The 20,859-nt window shown below is 44.6% G+C and overlaps 1 protein-coding gene across 1 annotated transcript in view; it reads right to left on the bottom strand.

Moving 5' to 3' along the window:
• Positions 1–4,299: 4,299 nt before the first annotated feature.
• Positions 4,300–20,859, bottom strand: part of KRT80 (keratin 80) — a 34,647-nt gene continuing 18,087 nt past the window's right edge. The window contains exons 3-9 of the mRNA XM_056798181.1: positions 14,843–14,903; positions 13,971–14,066; positions 11,206–11,370; positions 9,976–10,101; positions 7,601–7,821; positions 7,047–7,102; positions 4,300–6,472 (exon numbers count right to left, since the gene is read on the bottom strand). Coding sequence (XP_056654159.1) covers positions 6,351–6,472; positions 7,047–7,102; positions 7,601–7,821; positions 9,976–10,101; positions 11,206–11,370; positions 13,971–14,066; positions 14,843–14,903 — 847 coding nt within the window. The 3' untranslated portion in view covers positions 4,300–6,350. The remainder of the gene's footprint in view (positions 6,473–7,046; positions 7,103–7,600; positions 7,822–9,975; positions 10,102–11,205; positions 11,371–13,970; positions 14,067–14,842; positions 14,904–20,859) is intronic.

Raw genomic sequence — 20,859 nt, 5'->3', positions numbered from 1 at the left:
AGTGAGTGTCTGAGGCTGGTTTTGAACTCAGGTCTTTCTGACTCCAAGCACTGCACCACTTAGCTGCCCTGCAGGGAAAGAGGCCAGAGATGAAAACTGGAATCTGAATTTCTCTTGGGTTCCATAGAGAGCGAGTAGAAGGCTACAGGCTCTCAAAGCAAAATATACATGAGCCCAAATTGAGGACAAGTGGTAGGAGGGCTAGGATGAGCCACACAAGTCTGGGAAGCTCAGTCTCCTTAATGAGATATAACAAGAAGCCACAGGCATGAATGAAGGTGTCTCCCTCTGTGTTACCAGGAAGCGTCCACCCTGAAATGCAACCAGGGTAAGATAAACACGGGTTTGGGGATTTGTAACATCGCATGTGGCAAGTCATTCCGTAATGATGGAAGATGCTGGTAATTGATAAGAGCTAGTGAAAAGCAGACCAGGAAAAAGCTGTTGAGAAAGACTTTGGCAATGCTTTTTATCTAGGGCTTTCCCAGAGAGGAGGCTCTAATTCTAAAGCATTAGTTTTGGGTCTTTACTTTCCTCGTGGGAAGAAGGCAAGTCATTAGACAACCAGAGCTTGTTGGAGATATCCCTTAGGGACGCTGGTTATGCTTGGTTCTTATTCAGGGATCTTGAGCCATTTTCTCATTTGCGACTGGTTTTGCCCAATGGGCTAACTCACCAGAAATCTCAGACTGGTGGGGGATTCTTCTAAGCACTGCCCTAGCTGCCCCAAGCCAATAGACACACTTCTTTACACGAAGGTTAGAGCTGCCATTTTGGAGACTAAGTCTTCAAGTCTAGAGGGGTGGAGGCAGCTAAGTAGCTCAGTGGATGGAGAGTCAGGCCTAGAGATGGGAGGTCTTGGGTTCAAATCTGGCCTCAGACACTTCCTAGCTGTGTGACCCTGGGCAAGTCACTTAACCTCCATTGCCTAGCCCTTATCATTCTTCTACCTTGGAACCAATACATGGTATTGATTCTAAGGGTTTTTTTTTTAAGTCTGTGGGAGTGAAGCAGGAGAAATTATTGTTACAGGCAGTTAGGTGGCTCTTAGTGGAGAGCACCAGTCTTGGGGGCAGGAAGTTTTGGGTTCAAATCTTGCCTTAGACACTTACTAGCTGTGCAAATTCTGGGCAAGTCAGTTAACTTTCCAGTTTTGGTTTTCCCATCTGCAAAATGAGAATAATAATAGTACTCACCTCCCTGGGTTGTTGCCAAGATTAAATGAGATCATATACGTAAATGTTTTGCAAATCTTGAAGCATTTTATAAATCAATACTAGTTGTCCTTCTTATTAATAATAATTAGAAGCTATCCTGCAGAAAGTCAGGCAAGGTTCAGAATATAAATGCATGAGGGTTGATGAGGAGAGGTAAGTTAGGAAAGAATTTACTTTTGGCTTGTCTTTCAGACCTGTTGGAATCAATCAAATGTTTAGAACCAAGTAGGTGGTATAGTGGCTAGAGCACTGGACCTGGAGACAGAAAAGCTGAATTCAAATCTGTCCTCAGACACTTCCTAGATGTGTGACCCTGAGCAAGTCACTTAACCCTAACTGGTATAGATACTTGGTGTTGAGTTTAAGATAGAAGGCAAGGGTTAAAAAAAAGAATACAACAGAAGTAATATTGTAGCTTGCATGTCTACAGAGTCCTAAAGTTTATAATATGCTTTGTATATCTTGTCTCATTTGATCTCACAGACAAGCCTGTGAGGTAGTTAGGTAGTACAGTTATTGTTATCCCCATTTTGCAGATGAAGTAGCCGGTGTGTCGGGGAGAAGGGGTCACACAGCCAGGATTTCGAGGCTGGCCTCCTTATTCCACATTCACTGGGCTTGCTTCCTTATCCTACTGCTCCCTTGGACAGTCTGGTTTGGGGGACAAGACTTGGGTCTAACAAAAAATTGTACAGAGCTAAACTGGCTTCTAGAAGGTCAAAGGAATGGTAATGCCATAAAACGAGATGGGTGGTCCCTGCATTAGAGGAGAGCTCTTTAAGCAATCACTGATGGCCACTTAGCAGCAAAGATGTAGGGAGGAATCTTGTTCAGTTTGGGGTTGGATTAGGCGTCTTCTCAGGTTCCTCACAGCTCAGATTCAGGGACAGTTTTGAGCCAGAGAATGGATAATATAAGAACCCACTCATTGTAGGGTAACTCAGTGGATGGAGAGATGGGAGGTCCTGGGTTCAAATGTGACCTTACCCTGGGCAAGTCCTCTTCTGCCTTGAAACGGATACATAGTATTGAAAAGGGTTTAAAAAAAAGTCCACCCATGTCTCTTTTATCAGGATTCCCCCATATCACACATGCTCTAGGCTATATTCTGCTTTTTCTTTTCTTTTTCTTTTTGATGCAGATTCTCATTTTTAGATATTTTATTTTTCATTTACATGTAAAAACAATTTTTAACATTTTTAAAATGGAGTTCCAAATTCTTTCCTTCCTTCCCTCCCCACTTTGTTGTCCAATTATCCCATATGTGGTAATGAGCACAGGGCTCAGAGTGAGCTTTAAATCCTGCTTTTGATGTCTACCTTTGTGACCAGGGATGAATAACTTGAGGCCCATCTGTAAAATGGAGGGAAGACTACCTTGTAGTACCTAGAGCACCTAGGGGCAGCTAGATGATGTAGTAGATAGACACTGGGGCCTGGAGTCAGGAATATATGTCTTCCCAGGTTCAAATCTGGCCTCAGACACTTTTTTTGCTCATATAGAATTGGGACCAGTGCCCATGACTTCCCTATTCCCTAGCTGGGAAAATTGCACACCAGCTGTAGAATTGATTCATTCTCGATCAGGATGGGACTGCAGATCTCCTGTGGGGTCCCTTTCAATTCTGAGAAACCACCCTGAACTAGGATTATCAGATCTATCTTGCAGAGTATGGGAAGTTTCAGAGAGAGTGGCTGTCTAGGCTCATCTGGAGTTTAGTTACCTTTTTTGTTTGGAGTTATTACTATTATTATTTACAGAAAGAAATGATTCTGCAATGGATGGTCATGTCCCAATAGGGCTTTCTATTTTGGTAATGATGGGAATATCATTATGCATGGGTACTTCAGAGGATCGCAGACTATTAGAAGCGGAAAGGATATTAGTAGCCTTGGAGTCCCAGTCCCTCCTTTTTCTGAAGAGGAAACTGAAGTCCAGCAAGGTAAAGCATAGAGATTTGCCTAAGATCCCATAGGGAATAAAGAGCAAAGCTATGATTTGAACCCAGGTCTTCAGACTTCAGTGAAATATTCTTTCTGCTACACCATGTCACATTCTATAGGTACATGCCTTTTCATCAGTGGTGGGGAATGAATGATGGAAAGAAGGACGTATAAGGGAACTCCCCAGAAATGTGGCTAGGGTACTCCTCTACTCCCAGTTCCATCAGGATGCTTTGCAATTCATTGACGGTGATCCCAGGATAGTAGAACCAATGATCTTGAACCCAAATGGGCAAATTCAAAATCTTGTCTCAGGCAGAAATGTTCTGTTCCGGGGCTCTGAGGCAGCCAGGTGTTCCTAACCTAGAGAGGGCAGTGAGCCTGTCTGACCCAAATCCATCCTAGGACAATGTATCTTCCTTTATTCCCATTTCTAGTTTGCCTGACCCTATTAAACAGAATTTGTGGATTCTCTTTTCTTTTGTACCTTTTTGTTCTCAAAGACAGAGATGATCAGTGATTCATTAGTGTAGCAATGCCATATTATGACTAAGGTAGTAGATGAGCCCAAGGAATTCTTTTTGAGGTGAAGTGACTGAGCAACTCGAAGGCACCAGAAGAAGGGAAGAAGGTAAACCCAGGTCTGCATGACTTCAAAGTCAGCACTCTACTCATCATACCACACTGCCTCTTTCAAATAAACCCTAGCCAAATCTCTGGTATGGTGTAGACTGGGCAGATATAAAAATTATAGAATGATGGAAGGAATAAATCCTGGAATCACACCTCTAATTGTGATGACAGCGATGGAGCAAGGGAAACAAGTCATTGGGTTTGTCTTCCATAGATGTTCAAACTTAGGGAGCTAGGTAGGCTGAGGAACAACGAGGGTTCTTGGGAGTCTTTCAGTCTTTCTTTGAGTGTCTTTTGAGTTGGGGGTTTGGGGATCAAGGTAATCTAGAAAACAGTGAAAATGAACATGTGGGGGTAAAGACAAGATATCTTGGACTATTCCCACTTGGGAATTGGTAGCTAGCGCTTATTAGACAAATCTAAGGTTGGTTCAGTCCTGGCTCTCTCATTAACCCTCTTCTCCAATGGCCAACACAAGAGGGAGCAGAGAAACGGACAAGTCTCCATGATGTTAGCACACTTTATTCAGAACCCCACCAGGCAGAGGAAGGAGAATTGTCCTAGGAGAGCCCATTCCATGAGGTACAGGTGTAGGACAGGAGCTGTCCACAGACAGTCTACAGTTGTGATTGATGTAGACAGAGGAAGAGAGGCAATAAGTTAAGAGCCACATAAGTTATGAAAAAAATATATTTCTATGTATCTCATATCCCATTGACATATTACACCCTTAGAAACCAATAAATACCATGAAAAACAGCAGCTAGTGGCTTTGTTTGGCCTAGAGAAGGTGCTGGGCATCTCTTTGGAGATGTGTTTGAGCTTGTGTCCCCTGATTTCTCACCTGATATGACATTCTACTACCCTTAATAGCCTGGAGTACTAAGGACATTAAGACTAAAGAAGGAGACAGTCTAGGCAGTTGGTGCCTTGAAAACTGGGCTGAAGGTCAGGGCTGGGAGCTTCAGGGAGCCCCAGAGTACAGAGAAAGGGAAAAGCGGGGCTAGGAGATGGGAGAAGTTGGAGGAGCGTGTGTTGTGGGTCTCATCTGTGCTTGATGAGAGATTTCAGGCTGGAAAAAAGAGAGCAGGAGGGGGCAGTCTGAAATCAGCTGGGGAAAGGAGCTAGAAGGTCACGGACCCAAATGCCTTTTTTAAGGTATTGAATAAAAGTTTTTCTCTTGGTTTCTTGAAGACATTCATTTCTGCGCCAATTGGGTCCCCTCCTTAGGGTAGCTGTAGAGGATGAGAGCAAAGGAGAACCTGCCTATTCTTAGATCCTCTCCCCTCAGGGCTCCAAAGGTCTCTAAGTTAGCCTTCTTCATCACCAAATGGGAAGGCAGGCAGGAAGGCATTGGGTAAAGAGGTAGAACGTTAGTCTCAGGAGAAGGTCAAAGGCAGCAAACCCAGTCATGAATGACTAAGCCTTGGGTATACAAGGCATTTCTGGTTCTATCTTTGGGGGTTAGGGAGGGAACAGGCTATATGGAGATATGAGACATGTGCCTTTGGGGGCAGAGCACATAGCTAGAGAACAGGAATTCTGAGCATGGGGGCCACAGGGACACTAGAACAAGGAAGGGGCCCTGGTTAGACCCCATAGTAGCTGCACCTGAATAAGGTGAGATGAGATTCTGTTTGGTCCCCTCTAGGGGTGTATGGCAAGGTTTAAGTGTTACAACATCCATGAGAACTTGGAACTAGCTGGGAGAAGGGTTCTTCTTCTAACCCTGTCCAACTGAATGGCAAGAATATATTTCCCAGATGAGAAGATGGGAAGCTGGCTCAGGAAGACGCCAATGGATTATTTCTCTCCTGGGGATGATAAAGTTTGAACAAAGACCCTGGGAGTGTGAGACCCATGCGGGGCAGAAGGAAAAAAGGAGGGATGATGGGATATCTGAGTTGGGTCATCATGGCCCAGGAGCCTCAAGGCTAATTCCTTGGTCCCACTCAGAAGAACATCCAGTTTCTCCCCTAGAACTCTCCACACCCTGCCTACTCTTAATACTGTCAGGTGTTTAGGGAGCAAGTATGCTGGCAAGAAGGAAGAAGGTTTTCGTCCTCACCCAAGCTTCCTTCTCTCCACTCATCCCTTGAAGGTGTCAGATGAGGGACAGACTTAGGCTAGGCAACATGGAGGAGCAATGAGAAGCTTGCTCACTCAATTCTGTGGGGAAGCAGGGATTTGAGATGTGTGTCCAGGGCAGGGAAACACGATAAGTCTGATCCCCAAACCTAAAACGAAAACTGTATGGTGGGAGAGGGAATCAGAGGAAGTCCTAGAAGTGACAAGTAATAAAGGCAAGATTGGTCCTGAAGTCCAGTTAGCACGTCCTGGAAGCTGGGCAAATGGCCCTGCCCAGTGTGGAAACTCCAGAAAACGGTGATACTGCTGGAGGTATAAAAGTGAAGGAGAATCATCATGAACCCTCTCTGGACACTTTCTCCCACCAAAAGCGTGGACAGCTTGGAGAAAGACCCAGGCATCTTCTCTGAGACACTTCCTACTGGGAAGGGGCTAGCTGGGCGGGGGGGACCCCCTTGCCCCTGCTGCCTCACTGAGTGGCCTCAGACTCCTGAGAGATGAGCTTCTCAGACATCTCTGTGATCTTAATCACCGGACCCTTGTTCTTCCTTCGTCGGGAGGGGGTCCTGGAGGGGACTGTTTTGGAAGCAGCTGCAAGGGAAATAAATGTGGGAGGTGAACCAGCAATATCTCATCCTCCTTTCCCAATTCCTTTCTGCATAGCTGGCAAATCTGTCTGTCTGTCTGTCTCTTTCTCCCTCCCTCTCTCTGTGTGTGTCTCTCTCTCTCTCATTCTCTCTCTCTCTCTCTCTCTCTCTCTCTCTCTCTCTTTTTCTCCCTCCCTCTCTCTCTCTCTCCCTCTCCCTCTCCCTCCCTCCTTCCCCCTCTCTCTGTCTCTGTCTCTGTCTGTCTGTCTGTCTGTCTGTCTGTCTCTCTCTCTCTCTCTCTGTCTCTGTCTCTGTCTCTCATTTACCCAAGGTCACCCAGCTAGGAAGTTTCTGGGATGGAGGGGGGGGGGGTCCGGGCTGGTTGAAAAGGAAGTCTTGGCTTTTCTGTACCTAACACAATGCCTTGTATGTTGTAAGTATTCAATACAAGTTTATTAAATGGGATCGAGCGGCTTTTGGAGTCCTCTAAAAAAGGAATGAGGCTCCCCCCCCCCCCGAGGGTTCCAAACCCCATCCATCTCCCCCAAACACACACAGAACAAGATGAATAAACTTACCGGGTCTGGATCGAGACTGGACAGCACTGACGACAGCAGAGGAAGGAAAGTCCATCCTGGGGGCGGAGAAGCAGGAGGTCAGGTGGAGAAGGGAGCTCCCCCGCAACCCCAACAGCAGAGGGACAAGGAGGGCAAGAGAGCCTGCGGGGACCCCCTTTTGGTTGGTGTCTGACTCCTCATGACTCCATTTGGGTGGCGGGGCACCGTGAGGGGGTAGAGCGTCCAGCCTGGAGTCAGGAAGCCTCGTGTCTATGCGTTCAAATCTAGCCTCGGACTTCCCTCTCTGGAGAGTATTTCCGGCTTACAAAGGGCTTTTGCCTAACACCGTCTCTTGGAGTCCCCTACCGGGGGAGGAGGGAAGTGCAAGCATTATTTTCACTTCACAGGAGAGGAAATGGTCGATTTGGAGGGGAACACTTTTGGCATTCTCACCTGTGGCCCCTCCTGCCCCCCCCCCCGGTCTTCCCATCTGTTCAGTAAGGGGGGGGGTGAGACGAGGTGGCCCAGGGTCCCCGCCCTCCCCCTCTCCCCTCCCCCTCCCGCCCTGCCATCACCTGCACTCCTCCCCTTCCACCAGCTTCCTGTAGGTGGCGATCTCGATGTCCAGGGCCAGCTTGACGTTCATCAGCTCCTGGTACTCCCGCAACTGGACCGCCATGTCCTTCTTGGCCTGCTGCAGGGCCTCCTCCAGCTGGGTCAACTTGGCCCGGGCATCCTGGAAGGCGAGCTCGCCCTGCTCCTCGGCCGCCTTGATGTTCTCTTCCAAGTGGAGACACTGCAGTCAGGAAAAGGAGGGGAGATGATCAGAGAGGGACAGTCCGAGAGAGAAGAGGGAGAGCCTCAAGGGATCCAGCTGGGGAAATCCCATCAGAAATAAGAAGGGGCTTGAATGTAATGCAGTACCCTTCCCAGTTCCTACAGGGAAAGGTGGTCGGCCTGGAAGCCTGCAAGAACCTGAGTTCAAGTCCTACTCTGACACATCTTAGCTGTGTGACCCTAGGCAAGTCACTTAACTTCAAGGCTACTTTTAAAGATTATGTTCATTTATTTATTTTATTATTATTTCATGAATACAGTTATATATAAAAATAAAGATATTTCTATATACTTCTATAGAAATATATCTAATACTGATATAAATGAATATTTTAGAGTATAGACAAATATATTTATATTGGACTTCTATATAAGTACATTTACATTTTATAGTATATAGATAGATATTTGTATTATACTTGTATATAAATACATATTTTATATCATACTTCTGGGTAGAGATATTCTTTTATATTATATTTATATATAAATATTTTATATAGCCTTATTATATTTGACATGATATTTATGTTATACATTTATAAGAACATGTTTTATATCATACTTATATGTAGAAATATACTTTTATCTTACACAAATAAGTATAGCATACTTATATATTACATTAGACAGAAATATTTGTTATACTTATATATATATACATATTTATATTATACTTATATGTAGAAATATATTTTAAATATTATACATATATAATATATTTTTAGAGTATGCTTATATTTTATATTATACTTATGTATAAATAACTACATTACATTTATAAATATATTTACATTATACTTATAAATATATTTTATATTATACTTATACTATTTATTTTATATTTTATTATACTTACACTATTTATATTATGTACATATAAATACATATTTTAGTATACATATATTAGACAAATATTTGTCATACACATTAATATTTCATATTAATGTAAAATATATTTAAAATATACTTATATAATATATTTATATTATACTTATATGTAGAAATATATTTTAGATATATTCATATATTTTATATTATATGTATACATAAATATAGTATACTTGTATACATCTATATCTATATTATACTTATATATAAATAACTCTTTATATTATATTTATAAAAATATTGTATATTATATTCATAGGGTTAAATATACCTTATCCTTGTAGATAGAAAGAAATCTATTTTCTATTGTATATTATTATATTGTTTCTCAGACTAAACTTCCAGAGAAGGTGCTGACCTTCAGTGGCAGAGTTTCCTCATTAGGAATTCCCTACACCATTGAAACCATAGATTCGGTCCCTCTTACCCTATTATTATTGGAGACCTAAAACAACCCTGTGACATAAGCAGGGAAAGGATCCTTATTAAGCTCACTTAGAGGCAATCAAATGACTTAACAGCTAGAATGCTGAGTCTGGAGTTAGGAAGATCCGAGTTCAAATTTGACCCCAGACATTTTCAAGCTATGTGATCCTGGGCAAATCATTTTTTCCCGTCTTATATTTTATTTTATTTCCCCCCAATTATGTGTAGAAACAAACAAACAAACAAAAAAACCCATTTTATTTCTGTCTTAGCAAGTGAGAGCTAGACAAAATAGCATTAAACGACTTGCCCAGGATCACATAGCTAGGCAGTATTTGAGGTCGGATTTGAATCCAGGTCCTCCTGATTCCAGACCTGGAAATCTAGCCCCAGAAACATTTCTTAACATTTGTTTTCTGACATTTTGGGATCCGAATTCTCTCACTCCCTCCCAGCTTCCCTCCCTGAGAAGGCAAGTAATCTGATATAGGGAATACGTGTGCTATCATGCAGAACGTTATTTCCATATTCATCATGTTGTAAAAGAAGACACAAGGAAAAACCTCATCAGGTAAAGAGAGGGGAGATGGCCTCCTTCGGTCTGTATTCAGACCACTGAGCCACCTAGCTCCACTCTACTCCCATCCTGCTTCCTGCCCCCAAATATTTTAAAACCATCCTTTGGGCTTGCGTTGTTCCGGCACAGTCGGATTTTATTGGCTGAGAGACCTTGGAGAGACGGTCTGGATATGGGTGTATCTCCCACCCGGTGGCTCAGCCCCTTTGAGTCACTCACATGGCTCTTGAGAGAGAGGATTTGGGACCTTAGCTTCTGGATTTGGATGTTCAAGTCGGCGATCTCACTTCGGCTGCTTTGGAGGCTGCTCCCGAACTCAGCAGATCTAGCTGCCCTCTCCTCCAGCTGAGAATTCAACAAGAGAGAGTTGCTCATCTTCCCATTTTCTTGTTTCCCTTTGCCCCAGGTGCTCTATTTCTTCCCATCTTCCTTCTCTCCCACCGTTGTTTCTCCTTTCCCTACCGTCTTTCCTGTCTCCCTCTCCTCAACATGGTCTCCTCTGTCCACTTCTTTATTCTCCCCACGTCTTCTCACTCCCTGGATCTCTAGTTTCCCCCCTTTTCCATCATCTCTATTCTCTAGAGGACAGCCCAATAGGGTGGCTTCAGGAGCCTGGGGAGAGGGAGCCAGATAAAAGCTAAGGCAGGAGTAGAATGTAGAATACCTGGAAACGGATGGGAGGCTGAGAGGCAGAGGAGAGACTCAAGCTATTTCCAATGCTTGAAGAGGAAGTGATAGGAAAGCTAGGAGGAAGGATGGATGGGATGGGGATGGGTTGATAAGGAGGATAAGTTGACTTTGGGTCATGTTGAGTTGAAGGGGCCAGTGCAGATAGACACACAGCACAGGCAGGTCTCTGCCTCATTTTCCTAATGAGACCATAAACTCTCAGAGGGCAGAGACTACTGTGTTTGCCCCTCACTGCCTCTTTTTGCAGCTCCCCCCAATTGTCATGTAGCAGAAGCAAAATCAATACTTAATGGACTGATCTGCTTCTTCCCTCTCTCTCAGTTTCTCAGAAGTTGAGGAGGGGCCATCTGGTTCAACTTCATTTTTGCACCAGAAACTGGAGCCCAGAAAGAAGAAATTACTTGTTGGAGGTCACAGAGCCAGTTGGTGACAAAGCCAACTGGATTCCTGGTCTAGTGCTCTTTCCACTAGGCAAGACTACCTCTTTCTCTCCCAAATTTCCTTTGTGTATTTTATTCCCCATCCCTTCTCCAAACTTCTCTTGAATTTCATGAAAAGTCAAGATCGATATTTCCGAGCTCATCTTCCCCATCATTCCATTCCTTGTCTGGCCCTTAACCCCCTCTCTACTCCTAGGCTGGGACAGCTTCCTGGAGTCAACCCCCAACTTTTCTCTCCTACCCTCGTGGGACACAAGGAAGCCCCACTAACATGCTCGCCCCTCTCCTCTTCCCTTCTTTCCATCCTGTTGGTTCTTACTCTGCTTCTGGAAAATGCCTCAGCCTCCTCCAGACTTTTGGCAGCAATGGCATCATACTGGGCCTTCACTTCCTCCACAATGTCATTGAGGTTGATGTGGCAGCGACTGTCCATTCCTACAGTCACTGAGATATCCTTGACTTGGGCCATCAGGTCCTGCAGCTCCTGGGAAGAGGGAAGAACAGGGCTGAACAGAGACGAAGGATGCATAGGATTCCATTTGGGGGGAAATCCCCCTTACTAGCTCAGCTCCATGGAAGATAGTGTCCAGAATGAAAACATTTGTGGGGTTATGAAAGAAGAAAACAAAACACTGGAAGGGAGACAATGGACTCTAATTCAAATCCTAACTCTGTATGACCTTGGGGAAATAATTTCCCTTTTCTGTGTCTCAAGTTCCTTATCTATAAAATGAGGGTTGGGATGTAATCTCGATGGTCTCTAAGGTCCTTTCCATCTAGAAATCTTAAGATCCTATGATTTGATGCTTCTTACTTCTCCATTTCCTCACCTAAGTGTGCCTTCCTTGGGACAGACATCTTTTCCTTCCCTCATCCCCACACCCCAAACTTTCCATCCTGGATTCTGGTCCAATCTATTGAAGCCTCCTCTACACCTTACTCCATTTTTCTACCTTTTCCTTATTGCCTCAGCATTGAAGCCTGGCACTCTGCCCATTTATTTATTTTCAAAACGGGGGAGAATGAGGTGTCCACTTGAACCAAAGAATAATTTATGTGAACAGGAGTAATGTGAATCATGGCTGGAGTGCCTTGGTGCCAGGCATGGAGAGACAGACTAGAAGAGACCGACTCCCCACCCAAAGAAAGGGAGATATTTAGAGATTAACTAAGGGTTTCAGCAACCCCCCAGCTTGAGCCCTCCACGGGCTGGCCAGAGGCGCTAGTATGGCTCAGGTTCAGAAGAATGCTGCCCATATTCTTCTAGGGAGATTCAGGATAACAGCCTCTGATTTCTTCATCGGCTGCATCAGAATCCATCCCGCCAGCTTTGCTCTTAAGTTCAAATCTATGGTTTATCAGGTGGGCTCTTCTGCTCTTGGGTCAGAGGAGTTGGGGGTTGATGCCAGGAAGCTCCTCGGAGTGGGGAAGGGGTGAAGCGCAAGGGAAGGAATGGAAGGTAACCATTGGGAGTGGGGAAGGGGAGCTCAAGGAGATAATCTATCCTGAATTTTCAGGAACGAGCATATCACTTCTCTCTGAAGGCTGGACGTGGAAGGGAGGGCTTGGATGGGATGACCTTTGGGGCCCCTTCCAGTTCTAGATCCTATAAGTTGGTGATTGATCCCAGTCTTGGAGCTCGTGAACTCCTACGGATGGAGAGGAACTATCGGGTCTATTGGGGATCAACTCTTGAACATCCTAGTTAATTGTACACCCCTTAAGGGAGGGAATTACTCCCTTTTTATTTCTGTTTTTCCCACATCCTAGCATAGTGCTTGACATATAGGAATAGCACAGGGCCTGGATTTCTATATTTTCATTGGCATTGAAAATTCTCCTGATACAGGCCAACACCTCCTCTGCAACTCATGGCTTCCAGAGGCTTCCAGAGCAGTTAAGCAACATGTGTGGGGTCACACAGCTTAAATATGTCAAAGGAGAGACTTGAACCCAAGTCTTCAGAGGTTTGAGGCTGGTTCCCTATCCTCTACACCACACTGCCTCTCTTTTGCCTTAAACACAGCAGGCATTTAATAAGTGCTTAACGAATTGAGTGGGATCAGTCATGGCCTTGGATGGGATGTCCCATTCCCTGAGAACAAACCTGGGAGGCAGGAGCTGGAAGCAGGAGCAGAGGAGGTGGAGTAAGAAAGAAGTAAACAGAGTCATTGTGTGCCAACACCTGTAGGGAGGGGGTGAGTCAGCCCCTCTGGGCCAGATGGGGAAAGGGGAGTTAAAATGTGTGGGAAATGGCAGTGGGGTAAGGGATGGGGAGGACAAAATCCCTGGAATGGCAGCTTGGTCTGGCTTTGTGTATGTTGGATTAGAGTGTGGAATCCCAGGGCCCAGGGTCTTAGCAGAAGCTGGAAGGGGAGCCTCCTGGGGCTCCTGATCTGGACAAAAGAACCGCGTTCTCTGCCCCACTCTTAGAGAATTTGGCCTGGGGGGTGGGGATCTGGGGTCTCCAGCAGTCACCACAATAACCCATCCCCAAATCTGGGTCTTTTGTCACAATTTCTCCACCTTTCCAGTCCCTCAGAAGAATTGTTCCTTGATCTAGGAACTTGCCATCTTGCTGGACAGATAAAAGGCCAAGGAATTGCCCCGCTTGCTCAGGTCCCATTATTCCCAGCATTCTTCCTGCCTTCCCTCTACGGCCCCTCAAAACAGAAAAAAGAGGATGAAGAATCCCAGTGGCGGAACACGGCAGCTGGAAGGCCCTAAGAAATACTTTGCTTCAAACCGACCATTTTACAGATGAGGAAACTGAGGCCCAGAATGGTCACTGACCTGTTTAAAGTCATCAGAAGTGGATCTTAAAAGAAGATCTGGAAAGGCATCTCGGAACGCAGTTAGCTTTACTTTTATGGATGAAATCTATCTAGGGAGCTAAAGTGATGCACTTGAGACCATGCATAGTTAACAGAAATGGGGCTGAAACCGAGGTTCTTGGCCTTTCCACCACATTGCATGAGGCGATCTCTCAGGGGGAGGAGAGGGACAGGTTTTGTTTATTTTCCCTAGGAAATCAGCTTCCTTCTTTCCATGCTCAGGACTACTAGGACGTCCCGATTCTCTCACCTGCTCATACACGGCTTTCATCAACTCCACAAAACTCTGGAGTCCTTGGAGTTTGGCCTCCAGCTCTGTCCTCCGAAGACACTCGGCATCCAGATCCTGGCGAGGAGGAAGGCATGGAGTGAGGAAAGGGATGGAGGTGGGCTACGTTGGAGCTGCAGATGTGGGGGCTGCCCCATAACTCTATGGAGGGAAAATGTCTGGCTGGGGAGGAGAAATCCTGGGAAATGAAGGGAGGGGAAGGAGAAGCGGCCCTGGGGAGAATCTAAAAGGACTAGGAAAAAGGAGCAGGACAAGAACTGAGTCCTTGTCTTGGGTAGGATCCTCTCTTTGCATACTCATATTTGCTTATTTGTTTAGTCTGGGATAAACACTGGTGCAGTTGCAAAAGAACAAAACAAAACAAAACACAATGAAGAACTTTCACTTTGCATCTTAGAATGGATACTAAGAATTGGTTCCATGGTAAAAGGTAAGGGGTAAGCAATTGGGGTTGAATTGGCACAAAGTTAGGGATTGTCTGAGGTCAAATTTGAACCCAGGACCTCTCATTCATTTCCAGGCCTGGTCCTCTATCCACTGAGCCACCTCGCTGCCCCAGGACTTCCTAATCTGGGGTCCATAGACCTTGAGAAATTTCAGGGAGCCCCTGAACTTGGACAGGAAAAAAACGACTAACATGATTTAATGGATCATTTCCTGCCGTTATGAAGAGAGGCAACAGATATGATTCTGAGAAGGGGTTCATTTTCTGGCTTCACCAGATTGGCAGTGAGGTTTATAACATGCAAAAGGTGAGGAATCCTTGGCCGGAGGGACCTGCGTTCTGTTCTGGGGCCAGGCAGACTGGGAGGCGGGAAGGGGAGTGGGAGTACCTTCTTCAGCTGGACAAAGGTGAATTCCATGTCTGTCCGCTTGGTGATTTCTTCTTCATATCTGAGGACAGAAACCAAAAGAGACTCAATGCTCCCATTTCAGCTAAAGTCGGAGGACTCAGAAACGCCTTTCCCAAAAGATCACTGAAGATAAAACGGATAATATTGATTATACAACATTGAAAAGTTCTTACGCACAGTTAATGCAGTTAAAATGAGAAGGGAAGCAGTTCCTGGGGGGAAAATCTTTGCAGCAAACTTCTCTGATAAAAGTCTTATGTCTAAGGCATGCAGGGAACTGATTGAACTATATATGTAAGAACAAGAAGCATTCCTGGATAGATAAATGGTCAAAGAAAAGGTATAGGCAGTCCTCAAAAGAAGAAATGTTAGCTGTTTACCACCAAATGGAAAACATGTTCCAAATCTAGAAAAATAGGGGAAACACCAATTAAAACACCTCTGAGATTACAGTACAACCATCAGACTGGCAAAGACGGGCAAAAAGGACCAGAAAACAAGAATGAAAATTGTTTGTGGGGAGGTGGAGGCACGTGCGCGCTAATGAATTGTTAAAAGAACTGTGAATTGGTCCAGCCATTCTAGAAAGCAATTTGGAAAGTCCCTACTCAGCAATACCACTCCTAGGTATAGCTAGGCAAGGACCCATATGTGCAGACACATTTATAGCTCGCTAAAGTATTTTTTGTTGTAGCAAAGAACTGGAAGCAAAGGGGATGCCCATCCATCAAGGAATGGCTGAACAAAATACAATATGTTGGGAATTGCAACTGGATTTTTATTTCATTGGAAAAGGGAACTCTCGTGTAAGGAAATGCCTTTTACCAATCTAGTTTAGCACCTTCTCTGCAATTTATAATCTTAGAGGGAAAGGAAACAAGCATTTACTGGGCTAAGTGCTTTACAAATATTATCCTTTTTAATCTTCATGATAACTCTTAAAAGTAGTTTCTACTATGATCCCCATTTTGTAGTTGGGGAAATTGAGCCAGGCAGAGGTGGCATTGCCCGGGGTCACAAAGGTCTCCCCGATTTCTGACTTTCTGCTCTGCACTATATCAGACCACCCCTTTTGTGAATATAATGGAATTGTGTTATTTATTTGACAATTGGATGCAGAGAAACCTAGGAAGACTTGTATCGGCTGGTGCAGAGTAAAGGGAGAAGAACCAGGGGAATAATTTATACAGTGACTCCAACACAGTAGAGCAAAAGCATTTTGAAAGACAAAAATTTAGAACAAGTCATTGGCCAACTAAGACTGATGATGATGCCTGTTTCCCTGCTTCCTCTTGGCAGAGAGGTGGGATGGGTGAGAGATGCGGAAACAGGCATGCATTTTCAGACAAGGTCAGTGTGAGTTTGTTTCCTTTGACATGGTCATCACTCAGCTACAAGCCCTCATCACCTCATGCCTAGATTACTGGTCTGCCTGCCTCAAGTTTCTCCAAATTCCAATCCATTCTCTATTCAGCCACCTAAGTGATCCAACCTAAAGTATGGGTCTGATTTTGTTACCCCCCCTCTCCCCCAACTCAGTGAACTCCAGTGGCTCCAGGATCAAGTATAAAACTTTCTGTTTGGCATTCAAAGCCCTTCATAACCTGGCTCCCTTCTAACTTTCCAGGCATTTTATACCTTACTCTCTGTCTTTAATCCAGCGACAATGACCTCCTGTTTGTTCCAGGAACAAGGCATTCTGTCTCTTGGCGCTGGGCATTTTCTCTGCTCATCCTCCCTGTCCTCTCCCTCCTTCCCCTATTCAGACTACTGACCTCCTTGGCTTGCTCCTTCTAAATCTATTGAGTTTAGCATACTGTCTAGCACAAAGTAGGTGCTTAATAAATATTTATTGAATTGAAAGGACCTGGGGAAAAGGAGATGGTCATAATTATGTTGGAAAAAAAGACCCTAGATGAAAGATTTAAAAATACATGGAGAGAACAAAAGGGTGATAGGGAAGATACAGGCAGGGCAGTTTGGGAGCTTACAGGGCTCAATGTACTGTACAGTATGTGTGATATATGTCTTCTTTCAAGGCATAAGGAATATGGAAATCCATACTGCATGATAACACTGGTTATAGAATTCAAGCATCATAGGATGTTTTTTTTTTAACCTTTATCTTCCATCTTACAATCAATACTAAGTTTCCATTCCAAGGCAGAAGAGTGGTAAAGGCTAGGCACTTGAGGTTAAGTGACTTGCCCAGGGTCATATAGCTAGGAAATATTTGAGATCACATTTGAACCCAGCTCTGTCCGTGGAAGCGCCTGTCTCTCATCATAGATTCTTAAAAAGACCTTAGGGGACTTCTTGTTCACTCCCTTCACATTATAGCTAAAGAAAGAAGTAGAAAACTAGAGAACATACAGGACTTGTCCAAACTTTACAGCTTTTGAAATTTCCTGTATATTTAAAAGACCCAAGCTGTATGTAATAGAGATCTGTGGCTTAATACATAATTGATTTTCTTTTCATTGTACATGGAAATGTTCATGGCAGCATCAGACAGTTGAGCCAGATTTTAAAGCCAGGTCCTCTGGCTCCAAATCTAGTGCAATGGGTGATGCCAACTTCCCAATTAGCCAAGGGTGACCCACTGTTGTTGAATAGGCCAATAAACTTGATTCCGAGGGCCCAAGTGGCCAAATCCCAAAAGCAGTGTCAAGACTTTTTGAGTGTAGATGATTTCATTCCCCTTTGGGGACCAAAGAGAATTTCGGCTAGTAATGGAAGCTTTTGCCTGTAACTTTTAATTGCCTGCAACACTATGTTTTAAAATGTTTTATTGATGCCTTTTGTTTCTACACAAACCGTCATTTCTGGATATTGTCCTTTCTGCCACTCACCCAGCACTGAACACTTCCCAGGGGAAAACTCTTTAAGCATAAGGCATTTCTACAGTGACATCACGTGATGAGGTATGGAATTTTCTGCCTTCCTAGCTCCCTGCTTCTCCACCAAAGCAGAGGGAGATGGGTGTCTTTCTTTGTTCACTAGAACTACTTTTGCTTTTGCCATTCAATCAGAATTGAGTTTCTGTATCACTAACAAATCTTGTTATTTCTGGATTCTACCCTTCTCTATATGGAGGGTGGGTGAGGTGTGGGTAAGGAGGGAAAGAAGGGGCTCGCCTACTCTGGCTGAATATATGGGTACGAGAAGATGGCAGAGTCCTATGAAGGTCAGTAAGGATGGCTGGGGAACCAAGCAATATCAGGAATGAAGAGGAATGAAGACAGTCCAGCCAGGACTGGACCCTGCCCCTGCCTTTGCTAGAGGTGCCTTGGAACTCTCCAAGGAGGTGAGAGAAGGGGCAGGGCATTCTACTTTCATGTATTTGAAAAACTGCCACAAATTCAGAGCCTGAGAGATGAAGGAGGAAGTAGCAATGCCATCTGGCTTCCATTTCCTGCTCTACCTGTCACATCCTGGAGGTCCCTTCATAGTCCCATCTTCAACTCTCCTTTCTTCCTCTATATCTCCCCCTCTGCCCTACTGTATGTTCTCCATTTGTGAAATGGAAAATATAGCTTCATATTCCATATTTCCATGTTCAGGTCATGAAAAAGTTAAAGGACCTTGCAATCAGAGTCTCTTTCTTGCCCCTACCTGAACCCCCAAGCCATGAATCCCCATAACTCTTGAGCTTGGATTCTCTGGGAAGCTGTTGAACTACTTCCATTATCCAAATTCTTTGCCATTATTAAACTTGATCAGACTTTTCTTTTCATGGGACTCCCTGAATGATCCTCCTTTTCTTGGAGCCCAGCCTTCTTCCTGCTTCCTAAAGGATGTCTGCCTTGATTGTACACTCAACCTGGTTTTCCATCTCCATTCACTGTTTATCTTTTAATTGTCCTTCCCCAGGGGCCTCACCATCTCACCCCCCTTCTCCTCTTCCATGATTCTCTGGCTCTCACTCTGCCCTAGCCGGGCTAACCTGCTCTCAGCTCACTGTTTATACCTCAGCCTTTCTTCACACAGGCTGTTTAGATTCTCTTTCCCACTTCCAGTGGGTGCCCCCTTAGCTTTCCTCTTCCTTCTCTTACTCATGACCTATCTCTCTCCCTCTTTCCTTCCCAATCCTGCACATAATGCATAATAACAATATTTCTTTAAGGTTTGCAACCATCCTCTGAGGTCAATAGTATATTATTATCCTCATTTTATTGGTGAAGGAACAAGCCTAAAAGAAATGAATGTCTGTCCAAGCTCATGCAACTAGGAAGAAGCAGCTTGGAATTGAATTGATATTCCATGACTCAGAATCCAGGGCTCTTTGCACCATTCTGTTGTTCTGGCCTCTCTTCCGGGAAGTCTTGCCTGATTGATCCCATTGATGACCTTCTTCCATTGGTCTAGCCCTGATGTCTTCACTTTACCCCTTGGTTGTTCCATATGTGTGCCTTTGTCTATGTATTCCATCAGAGTGGGAGTTTCTCAAGGGGAGGAGGGAGGATGGAAACATAGTCATTCGATGCCCTCATTGAGACTGATTCTTTAGAAGTTACAGACCAACCTTTCTCCTAGACTTTGTTACTGGATTTAATGGAGATCTCCTAATAGACTAGAAGAAGAAAGTCAGAGGTATCCCCTCTTCTTGGGAAGGCCTCCTTGAAGTCAGATGACTAGGTAGATTGTCCTATGAAGGGTTCTCCTTGGACATCACTGCTATTGTTGCTTAGCTTCCAACAGTTCTCTGCTGGGCTTTTGGCTGGAGTGGGGATCCCACCTGATGGATGGGTCAGGACTAGGTTCCTGAGTTCCCTTGGTTCCTCCCTGCCTAACACTCCCTGGTCTTGTGTAAGTGACTCCCCCTGGGAAAATGTTTGCCATAGAGCCTAGAATTGCTCATAAGCTATTTCTCTCCCTCTCACCGGCCCCTTGACACTCAACCTGCGGTTGTCTCAGCTATGATCTCTGGATAACCATGTAGAGATTATTGGTGTGTCCCTTTCCCTCCATTCTGGGCATTCTGCAGATCCCCTGAAGGTTAGGACTCTGTGTACCTTGTGGTTTTGTAGCTTCAGAGTTGCCTGAGAGAGAGATGGGTCCCTCCTTCTCTTTTCCATCCTTTTTTCTCTGAAATTGCTCAATCACCTCCTGGTGGTAATTATAGCCACCCTTTTTTGCCATGCCCCAGTTAATGCCCTAGACTCATGTCACCAGCTGGCCTGGTTCCTAAGGCCTTGTGGGGATTCTGAGAGAGAGTACCTCCCCACAGCCTTGACCTCTGCCATCTGCCAGTTCTGAAGAAGCATGCCTGAGTGAGAGAAACAAGGTTTATCTGACATCAGGCTGCTGGTTAGAGAGAAGAAATCTCTCTGCCACGATCTTTTATCCTGGGTTCCCAGAAGAGATGCTGTGAGGGACAAAGCCCTGAGCTGAGATCTCGGAGACCTGAGTTCTATTTCTAATTCTTCCACTAAATTTTCTATATGACTTTGGCAAGTCTCCTAGCCTATGTGCCTCAAAATTTCTCCACAAAATGAGGGGGTTGAGGTACTTATCAATGGTTGTCGCCCATGTTTGGTACATTCTCCTTCTTCAATTCTACCTTTTGCCTTATTGACTCCCTTCAATATTCAGTTTAAATCCCACCTTGTTCAAGAGGCCTTTCCTGGCCCCTACTGTCCTTCCCCTAGACCCTTCCTTCTCAGATGACCTTCCATTTATATCATGTTTTATCTTAGTTGTTTGCATTTGGTTTCCTTCATTAAAAGATGACCTCTTTTGGGTCAGGCTTCCCTAGTATTCTCAGCACTTAGCACAGTGCCTGGTACCCAGTGAGTGTTTAACAATGTCAACTGGCATAATGATCTCTAAGCTCTCTTCTATTTCTGACGGTCTGTGGGTTCAGAGGCCCCTAGGTCTGGGGGGAAATTCGGAGGGTTTTGACTATAAACACAAATATTTGCACCTTGAGGAATTTGGAGAGGTAGGAAGATGGAGGGAGGCAAGGATGAGAAGGCTCTGTCAACATGGGGTGT

Source organism: Monodelphis domestica, chromosome 5, assembly GCF_027887165.1.
Source record: "Monodelphis domestica isolate mMonDom1 chromosome 5, mMonDom1.pri, whole genome shotgun sequence".
In the NCBI taxonomy this organism is placed as follows: domain Eukaryota; kingdom Metazoa; phylum Chordata; class Mammalia; order Didelphimorphia; family Didelphidae; genus Monodelphis; species Monodelphis domestica.
This window is presented reverse-complemented; position numbering and strand designations above follow the sequence as displayed.